A 12,217-nucleotide genomic window follows, 5' to 3' on the forward strand; every position below is an offset into this window, starting at 1 on the left:
TTCAGTTGAAGCTTGTGTGTCATGCCTCTCCGCCTTCAAATATCTATACGGGGGAAGAGCAAGAATAGCGTTATTACAGAGGCTGTAAGTTGGAGTCTTGCCTGTAATTCGGTGACAGTTGGTGCACCGGGTCGTGTCGCAAACGGTCTCAAAACCACCTCCAAAACCACTTCCAAAACCACCACTTCTGGTCCTTGTTTCAGAGACCTTCTCCAAGTCATAATATCCAGCTACTGTACGATACTGTATCCAAGCAGGCTGAACAGGTTCGTATATCTGCATGCATCTTCTGAAGTTAATCCCAAAAAATAGAGAAACGGCATGTAGCTCACCGAAGTTCACATTGGAGAGGGTACTCTTGTTCCGTCAGGTTAAGTGGTCCACTGGATTCTCAAGAGAGAACATATCCAGCTTTCATTCTCCAGCTGCACCCTTGTCAACATTTGGGGTCTATCTAACCCCTCCTCAAATAGGGTAAAAGAGCAATCGTCAACAGTAGGCTTTTGGAATACATGTGTGATGCAGCAACATCCTCCAAGGCTCAGCTGGATCAGTGTTTGTGAACCTCTCTCAGTGACCTTGTGAGATATTAACGGCATCACTTAGCGTACCACGCCCTGCTGCGCATCTTGCATCATGACCTCGACAGTGGAATTGGCCGAGCCATTATCGTCACAGCGCAATCTCAAAGCCATCAGCCTGGCGTTCCACAACCAAAACGATGATCAAAATCTGTCATTACAACCCGTCCACTCGCACGACAGCGATATCGCCAATGGGAGCTCGACCAAAAGCGATATCTCGAGTTTGGACAGCTCGCCCAAGAACCACTCAGACAGCCACCATAAGGGTCTTACAGATGATGTGTCCGCTGAGAAACTAAGAGGAGGAAAAATTGCAGACTCGGACGGCAACGTGATGAGCGACGCCTCCGATTCGGAGCTGGACACGGACGGCCCCGAACCCATCAACCCCCATGCTAAATTGTCGGTCAAACTCATGGACAAGATGCTGGCCCTAGCTCTGCCTCCTAAATCAGCTGCAGTGGCCAAGAGAGTCAGAATCCAGCAGGGCCAGGACCCCTTTAGTATGAATCTAATGGGAAAGAACTTCAGGGGCGTCACGTCGCGGTTCACCATCATCTACGAAACCTACTATACCGTGCTGGAGATTCTAATGTGGAAGAGACCGTCTTTTACGCTAGGAGTTATGGCCATCTACTCTTTCATCTGTTTGCATCCCCGACTGCTGTTCATCACCCCATTGGCATACATCATGTTCTGTGTCATGGTTCCCGCGTACGCCTCCAGACACTACGACGTCCAGGAGAATTATTTGACCACCCAATGGCCTACCATTGAACCCAAGATTCCTGCTCCTGCTCCCGAGTTTTCCAGAGACTTTTACATCAACATGGTGGACACACAAAATGCGATGACCGACTTCATTCGCACTTATGATATCGTTGCTGGCATTCTGGCACACTTGATCTACTTTGCTGGAGATGAATCACTCAGTGCTGCCATCTACTTTGTTGGAATGCTTGGGGTAGCTATCTTTTATGTATACGGAGATACCATTCTCCGTATCATGCCATGGCGCTTCTTCTTCTTTGTCTTTGGATGGGCTGTCATTCTACTGCTTAACCCGATGCTGCATAGAATCGTCCTGAGAGAGTACAAGAAGCTCCCTCACGAGACCCGGGAGAAGTTCACACCTGAGGCTGTAAAGGAGGTGATTGATGAACTAGCAAGAGACGAGTTCCTGTACCATACCGCCGATGATGTGAGAGTGATAGAGGTATTTGAGCTGCAAGAACTGGATGTTCACACGAGACAATGGAAGACGGCTACTTATGTTGCCCATCCTCACATTCCGTCCATGCTTCATGAGCCCAATTACTATGCTGATCCTGACGACTTGGGTTTGAGCCCTACCGCTTCAGCTGGATCTGTTGACTCTGAATCTCGAATCCTACCTCAGTTCCGTCACACAAATGGTATTCCAGACAGGACCTTTTCGCCCCCGCCAACGACCATGGGCGAGGCCATCAGAAACATTGAAGAGGAGGTGTCTATGGCAACCTACGGGGTTAGTTCTCTTCATCAGATCCCTGCGCCCCCAGGAGTTTATTCGTTAGAGGAAGTTCTACCTCCTACAGGATGGACCTTCCTGGAGGTCCCTGAGAGAGATATGCTATCTTCTCTACCGCGGTCGTCCGATTGGGAAATGGACTACATGCCTGAACAGTGGGTAGCTTGGTGGGGTGCCTGGCGCAAGTACCTCGAGATTGACCAGGACGAAAAGTGGGTCTATGACATTCTTCCCGACGGATTCAGGGGTACTTGGAGAAGAAGACGGTGGACCAGTCTGTGCAAGCGAAAGTCGTATCTGAAGTCCAATGTTGTTGGTCGTGTCGGAGAACGGCGTGAGCACGATTGAGCCGCAAAACAATAAGATCATATAAGTTATTGCATTATTTATTATTCAGCCATATGTAATTGGAAGTGACAAGTTCTTCCTGAACAAGTATGGTACGAGTAGGGTAGGCTCTTGTAACCACCTTGTCCGTTGCACAGTGTACAGTGGTTAAACCGAAGGAGCCATGAACGTCGTCTACAGCTCATCTAGCTACCGTACACAAAATCCCATCCTAACCTCTAATATATTAACATACGTGCCCCTGCGATAAATACTTCTTAACAAGCACAGTTGGACTGCTCATTATCCAGATGGATGTTGATGGTGTCGGCGAAATCGTCCGTGTAGTCCTCTGAGTCCACCTGTGCCATGGCGTTTCGAGCAACGGTCTCGAAAGCCTGGTCTACACCAGTGTCCTCCTTGGCACTGGTCTCAAAATAGGGAATGTTGCCGGTTGCCTTGCAGAAGGCCTGGGCTCGCTTGGCGGAAACTGCCCGCTTGCTCTCCTCCACATCCACCTTGTTACCGATCACCACAAAAGGAAAGTTTTCTGGGTCTCGGGGGTTGGCAAGGAGAAGGAACTCATCTCGCCACAGAGTCAGGGCATCAAAACTCTTGGAGTTGTTGACATCGTAGACCAGAACGCAACAGTCGGCGCCTCGGTAGAAAGCCAGACCGAGGGATTGGAACCGTTCCTGACCGGCCGTGTCCCAGATTTGCATGTTGACTTTTCGGCCCTCGAGAGTCAGCTCTTTGTTGAGAAAGTCGGCTCCGATCGTGGCCTTGTATTGTGTGCTGAACTTGTTGTTGACGTACTGTTGCCTTGGTTAGTATCTGATAGTAGGTGGAAGAAAGCGAATCAAGCTGTGGGAAACGATGTCATTCGTTGCTCCCCATCTCTGTCTTCTCTTCATCTGTGGCATAATCCCAATGACGATTTTGTTGCCCAACAACCGTTTGAGTCGACGAAAGGTTGCCATGGTAGCACATCAACCAGGGGGCCCAGCAGACTGCGCTTTGTGTTGGTATACTTACATCAACGACGACTTACCAACGCCGGAGTCGCCGAGGATGACGACCTTCAGCATGGTTCTCTTTTTGGGCGGCATGGTTGTCTGTAATGGATAAGGACCATTATGATGTCGGCCATGTTGGGATATAGACCGGGGTTAGGGTAATTTGCCGTGGGGGACCACAACATAGGAGCGATTGGGAGGTGCATGTGACGAGGAAAAGGTGCTCAGGGGGAGATGAGCTGATGTGGGGTTTCCAAGGGGGATAAACGGGGGGGAGATGCAGATTATATAGATACGAGGTGTTACATAGAGTGTGTGATGTGAGGAGGAGGGTATCATGTGGAGGAAATGGTTGGTAGGTATAGGCAACCTTGATGACGTAATTAGACACTCCAACATCTAAACGCTCATTCACAAAACCTGAGGGCAGAGGATATTTGATGAACAATTTTAGTCCAAGAGTATTTCTAATCGTGACTTGAATTGAGGGCAATAGTTGATATTCCAGTAAGTACAGTACAGTACAATGCTCGTACTTTATTGTAGTAAGGAAGAGCTGTCTGTTTCGGTGTAAAATTATGGTCTGAAATTCTCTTTGCCAGTTACGTGGATACTTGGCCATTTACTTATCTTTACTTAGAACACGTGCACTATGCACTATGCGCGCGGTGTACGAATACTGTAGGAAGGACAAGCAGAGATGATCAGAGACACATTCCGATGACAGTTCTGTTATAGGTGGCGCCGAACTTTTATACCTACTGTCATCACAACCATCATATCTCGTTACTTTGCTATTCCACACTTGTTTCCTACAGGGCCCTTGTACATTCAGTTTCACTGTTCACAGCCGTGTCCAACCTACATGTACAGGATGTACAGTATGGACAGGTACTTAGACGTTCTGTACTTGCAAATATGTCTGTATTCTTGTATCCACTTCTGGTATGAGTACGAAGGACAGTTCGGTTCCTGCGGCAAAGTACGCTCTCTGGGGGTGCTTTGGTCAGCATAATCAATGCTGCATCTCGTATTGTGCTCACAAATCGTTTTTGTTGCTGGCTCCCAGTGTCGTTGTAACCTTCTGAACAGAGTGGGCAGGCAGCCATTTATTTGACAAGGTGTCAGATGAACAGCCGCCAAACGTGGCCATAACGGCAATGGAAAGTGAACAAAATACTGGAATCTCTGGTATAAATAGACCGCAAACTTCCCAGACAGGTTGTTTAAGTCGGGTGAATTTATTTCCACCCTCTCTCACCTCTCCCAGCATACTCTGCTCCATCCTTTTCAGTAAGTCCTCCCTTCACCGTCTCGTCTGAAACAAACTTTTAAAGGGTACAACTACAAGCATCTCGTGCAGCAAAATCAAAAAGTCGCCAACAGCATCTCAATTCTGCAACTATCGGTCTTCTTTAGTGCAACGACACATGTGTGAGTATATATGGGCCAGGACTCTGCATTTCGAGCCACTCAATGCCTCAGCACTAACTTGCAATGCTACAAGTGATCCGTACTAACGCAGCTTCGTCAAAACAGGTGAGAACAGAGAACCACGACCACGGGCGACAATGAGACGACCACATGCGATAAGGACGAACAGGATGGAAGATACGAACAACACTCGGGGTTAAAGCGACCCAGACTAGGTCTGGACCCTGGGATGCCCTTTTTCGTGCCCAGAACGGTTGATAGAATATTGGTGAAATGTTCTAGACCCTTCAGATCAGCCGTGTCATGATTCGAAAGAAGTCATGATCATCAACATGATATCCGCGCACCCAGTCAGTCAGGTGAAGTCAGGTCGATACTCGCGCCCATTTTACTATTTCACTACTAACATAGCCAAAAGCCAACGCGCTGAGAAGCCGGATTTCGGCGCCTCCAGGCTCGGCCAGCTCTCCACGGTCAGCCAAGAGAGTCGCATCAGCTGGAGGAGTGAAAAAAGCTGCAACAGCCAAGCCAACCTCCACGCGGTCTGCTAATCAGCTTAAGAACAACGCACTCTTTCAGGCCATCAAGGGTATTCCCAGAACATCTCCGACAGCCCCTGCCCAACCAGCTCAGCCACGACCAGGCCAGGAGTTGAGAGACCGAATCTCCGGAAAGACGCCCGCAAAGACTCAAGCGCCACCTCCAGCTAAGACAAAGATCCCAGCCAAGCCCGCACACCCTCTGGCAAGCCGGTTCGGCCAGCCTCCTCTTCCTAAGTCCAAGTTGGACAAGCTGGGCACAACAACTGCTCCCTCCCACAGCAGATACAACGGCAGCGACACCAGCCGCTCCTACAGTTCAAGCCATAGCTCATCGAGTGACAACCACAGATCCACGCACGACACCTCGGCGTCCTCTACTTCTTCCAGGAGAGACGACAAGCACGTACGAGGCGGTGGACACGACAAGTATGGCAACTACGACAAGTACGGAAATAACGACAAATTTGGCAGAAGCCAGGAGAGGTACAACAGTCGAGAAAGAGAGCGGTACGAGCGAACAGGGGGATCGGATAGAGCCGTCAGTAGCGACAGCAGAGACAGATTTGGAAACGGTGGACGCGGCAACGAAAGCAGGAATAGATACAACGACCAGCCTCGATCCCAGGCCCAAAGCTACCAAGAGTCTCGGGAAAGATACTCTGAAGATCGAGTGCGATACAGAGCCACGTCCCCTCAGAAGCATACTGCTCAGGAGGCCGTTGCTAGTCCCGCTGCGTACGCCAATCCCGGAGATACTGTTGCCGTTCGACCTGCTGCTCAGGTGTCTAACACAAATTTCGGTGCAAAGGTACCGGAGCTGTCGGCCAACGGAACCCCTTCATACTCAATCAAGCATCTGGCCATGCCTCCCATTGTTCAGATCTCCAATCTGGATCGAGGAACCACTCGAGACGATCTGTACAAGTTCTTTGTTGAGCTCGGCGCTATCCGTGACTGTCGCATTCTTACTCTGGGTACACAGGGTGCTATGGGTGAGATCACGTTCGAAGACCCTGAAGCTGCTAAAGTCGCCTTCGCAAAGTTCAATGGCGCACTAGCCGATGGACGACGACTCGTCGTCAACATTGTCAAATACAACTCCATCGCCGACCAGAAGCCCGTGGAGGTTAACAACGCTGTGCACCACTGGCCTGGAGCTGGTAATCTTCGATCCGACGGCTATCTGAACAAGTAGGAGGTTATGTGCGAGTATTTGAACAGAGGATGTATGGATGAGAGGAGGGGAGAGGGGAAATTTGAGTACGCTGGAGACGACAGGGCCTCACAAGTGGAGGCCTTGGGATTCGTTCGACGTGATGCTCTGGAAAATGGTGGTGTAGATTGGGTGATCTACATTTACGGTTATATTGTATAATGCATGTTTGTATAGTAAAAGTAGTACATACGGTACAGTATGTACGTACTCGTACTCAGGAGCACGACACCGTTCCGGAAGTCTCGCGTAACGACATACACACCCTTACAATGGCAGTATTGAGTACGTTCAAGACAGTTCAAAGTCATTGTGGACGAGACAGGGAGTACCCGCGCGGGTAACTAAATTCAGACCTCGTTTTAGGTCTACTGTAGGACCCAAGGGTTATCTGCTGGGTTCACGATGTTCCAACACGACCTAGCCCAGGATCGCAGCCAGCAAGAAGCCGTGTAGGTTTTTTATTACGTGCCAGTACTGTACTGAGAAAGTCTCGGCATTTGTTGATATCGCTCGGGGGTTGATCGGAGACATTGGGGTGGTATCAAAGTTGCATACAAGTACATCCAGTGTACATACAGTCGCATCGTCTGGGCGATGTGATGCATTATGGTTATTGGAATGGGAAGAATTTTACGAGCCATACTTTTACGAGCGCAAACAGGTTAGCCGGAATCCGAGATGTGGACGGAGTCCACGGTTCTCCTTCTTCTTTTTTGAGCGCATCGTGCTTGTAGACTGGGATCAACGAGCTAACCCATGAAATGCCCCAGCCTTGAGTGGGCTGAGATTTAGCGGTGAAAGTACAAGGTGAAAAGTTCTAACTAACTAACCCTACTTGTAGCCCCCCAAGCTTGCATTTTCCGTATTCTACCTTCTCTGCCTTATCCCGGCCTCTAACTGTGGTCAATGTCGTATCAAACCAAGGTCCTGGGTCAGAAGGGGTCTTTGTCGGAGGGCCTTTTGCGTCTCCTCAAATGGCCATGACAAATTATTAGTCTTCCCGTGTTTTGTCACATCTGTTGTCGGCTAAAAGATGCCCCCAGAGACCGTTAGGCACAGCTATAGCCAGGGTTACAGGGATGTATCTCTCATCTATAAATGGCAAGGTCACATAATAACACCACATCTGGTTTGAGTAACTGGTGATGTACCATCAGATGTAGAACAAAAATATGTATTCACCATGGGCAGATTTTTGGACTACAGTACGAGTAGTCTACGGCAATGGCAAACACTATACGACGGGCACCACAGGCACAAACAGTAGGTTCCTGTAACATTTCCGCGCGTCTAAAAAAGGTCTAAAGCGCTCGATCCAGTATTTTTACAAGGCTTATCTTGTCCAAAGGAAAGTTGCGTAAAGCCTACTTGTAGTATTGTCTATACCGCATCTAGGATTCAGACAGACCCGAATCAAAGTCACTCCCTCCCAGAACTAGAAATATGGGGCGAAAAAGAAACGAGACCGAGCCGCATTTCAGTTGACAATCTTAGCTAAGGCTACAGGGGTGTTTCTGGGTATTTCCCCTTCTCAGGCTCAAAGGTTTGCATCGAGAGTAAGCCCGGTAAAGTTCTTATTGATAATCACTCAGGGCATTATCACATTTCCTGACAAATAATTAGCCGTGCGCATTACTGCACATTACAAGTAGTATTTTTTACACAATGGAACAAAGAAGTTTTTTTAGATCGCCGTGGGGGTCAAGTATCCGTAGATGCGCCAGACGCAAAAGCAAATACGTACCCGGCAAGGTAGGGCGGAGGAAACCATTGTCATCAGAGACACACACCTTATTCAACACACAATGTGTGTAGGGCTGTTGGATCGTCGATGACATGACAAGTTGATCGGTAGATCATGGTGTAGCCTATGATAGCAACAGTTGTCAACGGCGATACAAACGAAAGTACCGGAAATAGCTAATCGTAGACCCTGCAAATACACACTATACTCTACAGCCATGCGATATAACCCGCCCGTAGGTATACTATACAAACTATTGCCGCATAGTTTCCTAGCAAGATTTTCCGGGTGTCGAGCTTGTAGAGCATGACAATAGTTTTTGTAAGCCTAATTGAGGTTTAAAAACACTCCAAAAGGCCAGAAAAAGCAAGCCATGCTTGATAAGGCGTGGATTAAACATGAATTCCTTTGTCTGCTGTACGTACATTGCCATTCAGCTCCACTTCTCCACCTAACTGTCTTGCATTACGGCAGGTACCTACGATACCCACCTGTCAATACGTTTTGCTAAATAGACTTGATTGCGAACTCTCATGTTTTCTGTATCAGGCGTGGCTACACAAATACAAGTATATCTGTGTCTGTATCATCATTTGACAACAAGCCCGAGCCTCGGCTAGAGGTGTTACATCCCCTTGCATACCCGAAACGACCTCTTCGCCCCCTTGACGAGACTGTGGAATGTAACACTGTTTGACTATGTTTTCAGCTCTCCCATAACCCTACACGTTGGGTTTCCGCACTTCAATAGCTGAAAGTATTGTTCTTTGCTATTATAATGGGTGTTATGGTTTTTGAAAATGTTCTTTCTCGTTTACACCATTTTTGCCATGTGGAGTAAGTCACATGAACTGAACAAGGCCAAATATGACCCGAAACGGGACAGAACTGTGGGCGTAGTCAATTATGTCTGTAGTCAATTATGTCTTGGGGTAGAATGGCGTGACTATGCAAAAGTGGTCCACGGCTGAAGTCCGAACATTACACTAACTATCAATGGACTTTGCAGGGATTTCGACCTAATCGGTTAGCTTGAACCCTTCGAACTCAGTCGAATGAACCTCTCAGGTGCACTACAAGCTGAACTCAGTGACACAATAGCTTTCTAAACGATGTGGTTTGGTCGGAGGGTTCGCTCTAACTTTCGTGTTCAACCGCCTCCGTTCAAAAATTATCAACACATCCTGAGCTCACAGATGTAACAGTGATGACCCAGAAATTCAGGTACGGCAATAGTTGACCTTGGGGATTCTATAGAAGCAAGTTTTATCGAGCTCGCAATCCCAAGGAACGACCTTCTATGCGTTCTTCATGCGGCCTTTTTTCATCCATTTTTGTAGACCTATAACATGCAAGTTATACATGAGCCTCGCCGGAAATACTCCGTGTAAGCCCGTAATGTGTCTCAACCTACTAATACAGTACTTGCCTGGGCTCGTTTTTAGACGAACTCTCCGACCCCCATCACGGGAACTCCCATTGTACCCCCAATCTTGCATCAGTTAAAACTTAGGCAAGGCTCCATTGTTCATTGAGTTTAATGTACCGTTGGCGATGTCTTGGCGCGCAGAAACCATGCATGTGCACATGTGTGGAAAGCTGAATGTAAGATATTGGGCTAGCAAAAACCCTGATTTGTGCCGCTCATGGGGAGTCTAGATGCACGCGTGCTCGTTAAATTGAGCGGTAATTGATCTGTAGTAAAAGTTATATAAACCAGCTGTCCTCTCGTTTCAATCATCAGTTCACAGCTCCTCACTCAAACACAACAACATCCTCTTTCCACCATGAAGCTCTCTCTTCTTCTTCTCTCTACGCTGGCTGTGGCCCTCCCCATTGCCCAGCAGCCCGCCTCCGAGTACAACCAGTTGCTTGATCTGATCAACAACCAGGACCTTGAGAAGCGAGACATCTCTGGACAGCCCACCATTGTCATGTTCACTGACAACTCCACCATCTCTGACAAGCTCGCTCATGTCAAGGCCATTATTGGTAATGATCACATTGAGAAGCTTTACGATGTCTCATCTACTGAGAAGGGCGCTGGTGTTGCTGGCTACGTCGGAACCTTTTCCAACGAGACCCTGGCTCTCATTGCCGATGCCGGTTGCATCTCCATTTTCCAGGAAGATATTATCGTTAAGGGTCTTGGCCTCGAGGAGGACCTTGAGGAGCGAGATAGCTCTATCTACACCACCGAATCCGGTCAGCCCTGGCACCTTGGTCGAATCTCTCACCTGCAGAACCCTCGAAACACCCCCCAGGCTTCCGAATACGTCTACCGAACCGGAACTCGGGATACTAACATCTACGTGGTTGACTCTGGTGTGCGAACTTCTCATGTTGCCTTTGGTGGCCGAGCTCACTGGGGTGCCAACTTCAACAACGACGTTGACGAGGATGAACATGGACACGGTACTGCTGTTGCCTCCATTGCTGCTTCCATCTCCAAGAACGCCCAAATCTATGCTGTCAAGGTCCTTGGACCCCAGAACACCGGTTCTCTGTCTGGCATTCTCGCTGGCATGGAGTGGGCTATCAACCACGCTGCTGGTCAGAAGGGTCAATCTGTTATCAACATGTCTATTGGATCTGATAGCACTGAGGTCTACAAGACTCTGATCCAGAAGGCCCTTGAGAAGAACATTGCCCTCTTCTTCGCTGCCGGCAACAACAACGAGGACGCTTGTACAGTCTCTCCTGCTCGATTCGCAAAGGACTTCACTGGTGTCTTCACTGTCGGAGCCTCCAACCTTGCCGATAACATGGAGGACTGGTCTGGATACGGTAACTGCGTGTCCATGGTTGCCCCCGGTGTTGCCATTTCCTCTGCCTCTCGACGAGGAGATGATGTTTGGACCTCTTGGAAGGGAACTTCCATGGCTTCTCCCATTGTGGCCGGTATTGCTTCTTACTGGATGTCTATCATCAACTTTGACCTTCCCTCTCTCGAGTGGGTCCTCACCCAGAGCAAGGGCCTGGTCAACACCCACAACAACACCCCCAACATTCTGGCCTGGAACTTCCATCCCTAAGCACCTCGGAACACATCCAACCCACTCATTAACTCACATTCATTATAGACATAGATAGATACTAATAGATTGAAACGACTAGAACCTCAACTGATACTGTACACTGTTTCATAGTCCTGTACAGTATCATCCCCTTACTCCCTGTTGTGCTAAAACCGCCATAATAATTACTGTTGTCCTCTATAAACATTTTACTTCTTGTCCAGAAACTTCTTTCGGGCGTCCTCCAGCATGGTTTGTCGCTGCTTGAGCAGTTGCTCCTGTCGCTCCTCTTTTGTGTTCTTCCACTCCATCTTGCTGGCCTTTGATGGCTCTGTAGGATTTCGTGTGCTGGACGTGGATGCAGGTTCGGGATCGTACTTGGGGGGATGAGGGAGGGTGCCCTCGCTCAGATATCGCTCCACAGTGGCCTCGATGTTGCCTGTCTTTTCCAGATCCCATCGGATCTGAGCCACAGATACGTTAGGAGCAATGGCCTGGACCACCTCAATCATGCTCTGGGTCACCGGTCGCCGCTGTCGCTCGTCGTACTCTCGTGTGATTCGCTCGGCCTGCAGGGCGGCGGCATGCTGCTCGATGTTGGACAGCTCCCGGAACTCATCGGGTCTGTGAGCAATGGGGGCGTCTGGGTTGGGATTATGTTCCTCGGAGCCATTGAAGATCACGTACCGGAGAACGACAAAGATGACTAGAATTGCGATCACCGCGTTGATCGTCGTGGCATCGTCCATGTTGTCAGAGTGTGTCCAAAGTGATGTGTAACTGGAGATGTTTCACCCTGGCTCTCGCGTTGCTTCAGAGTTACGTGT

The 12,217-nt window shown here is 48.8% G+C and overlaps 5 protein-coding genes across 5 annotated transcripts; 3 read left to right on the forward strand and 2 right to left on the reverse strand.

Annotated features, from left to right (window-relative positions):
* Positions 1–636: 636 nt before the first annotated feature.
* Positions 637–2,442, forward strand: YALI1_F26012g (uncharacterized protein; the record flags this gene model as incomplete). Its single annotated transcript, XM_505627.1, has 1 exon — positions 637–2,442. The coding sequence occupies one exon, from the start codon at positions 637–639 to the stop codon at positions 2,440–2,442; it is 1,806 nt and encodes a 601-aa protein (XP_505627.1).
* Positions 2,443–2,699: 257 nt separating this feature from the next.
* On the reverse strand, positions 2,700–3,530 carry YALI1_F26039g (uncharacterized protein; the record flags this gene model as incomplete). Its single annotated transcript, XM_505628.3, has 2 exons — positions 2,700–3,243; positions 3,457–3,530. The coding sequence occupies 2 exons, from the start codon at positions 3,528–3,530 to the stop codon at positions 2,700–2,702; spliced, it is 618 nt and encodes a 205-aa protein (XP_505628.1).
* A 1,661-nt stretch (positions 3,531–5,191) lies between these two features.
* Positions 5,192–6,608, forward strand: YALI1_F26058g (uncharacterized protein; the record flags this gene model as incomplete). Its single annotated transcript, XM_505629.4, has 2 exons — positions 5,192–5,221; positions 5,283–6,608. 2 exons carry the CDS (start codon positions 5,192–5,194, stop codon positions 6,606–6,608), a joined length of 1,356 nt encoding a protein of 451 aa, XP_505629.4.
* A 3,552-nt stretch (positions 6,609–10,160) lies between these two features.
* On the forward strand, positions 10,161–11,408 carry YALI1_F26108g (uncharacterized protein; the record flags this gene model as incomplete). Its single annotated transcript, XM_505630.3, has 1 exon — positions 10,161–11,408. The coding sequence occupies one exon, from the start codon at positions 10,161–10,163 to the stop codon at positions 11,406–11,408; it is 1,248 nt and encodes a 415-aa protein (XP_505630.3).
* Positions 11,409–11,599: 191 nt separating this feature from the next.
* On the reverse strand, positions 11,600–12,139 carry YALI1_F26127g (uncharacterized protein; the record flags this gene model as incomplete). The annotated part of the gene is made up of 1 exon (XM_505631.3): positions 11,600–12,139. One exon carries the CDS (start codon positions 12,137–12,139, stop codon positions 11,600–11,602), a length of 540 nt encoding a protein of 179 aa, XP_505631.1.
* Positions 12,140–12,217: the final 78 nt, after the last annotated feature.

This window comes from Yarrowia lipolytica, chromosome 1F (assembly GCF_001761485.1).
Source record: "Yarrowia lipolytica chromosome 1F, complete sequence".
NCBI lineage: Eukaryota > Fungi > Ascomycota > Dipodascomycetes > Dipodascales > Yarrowia > Yarrowia lipolytica.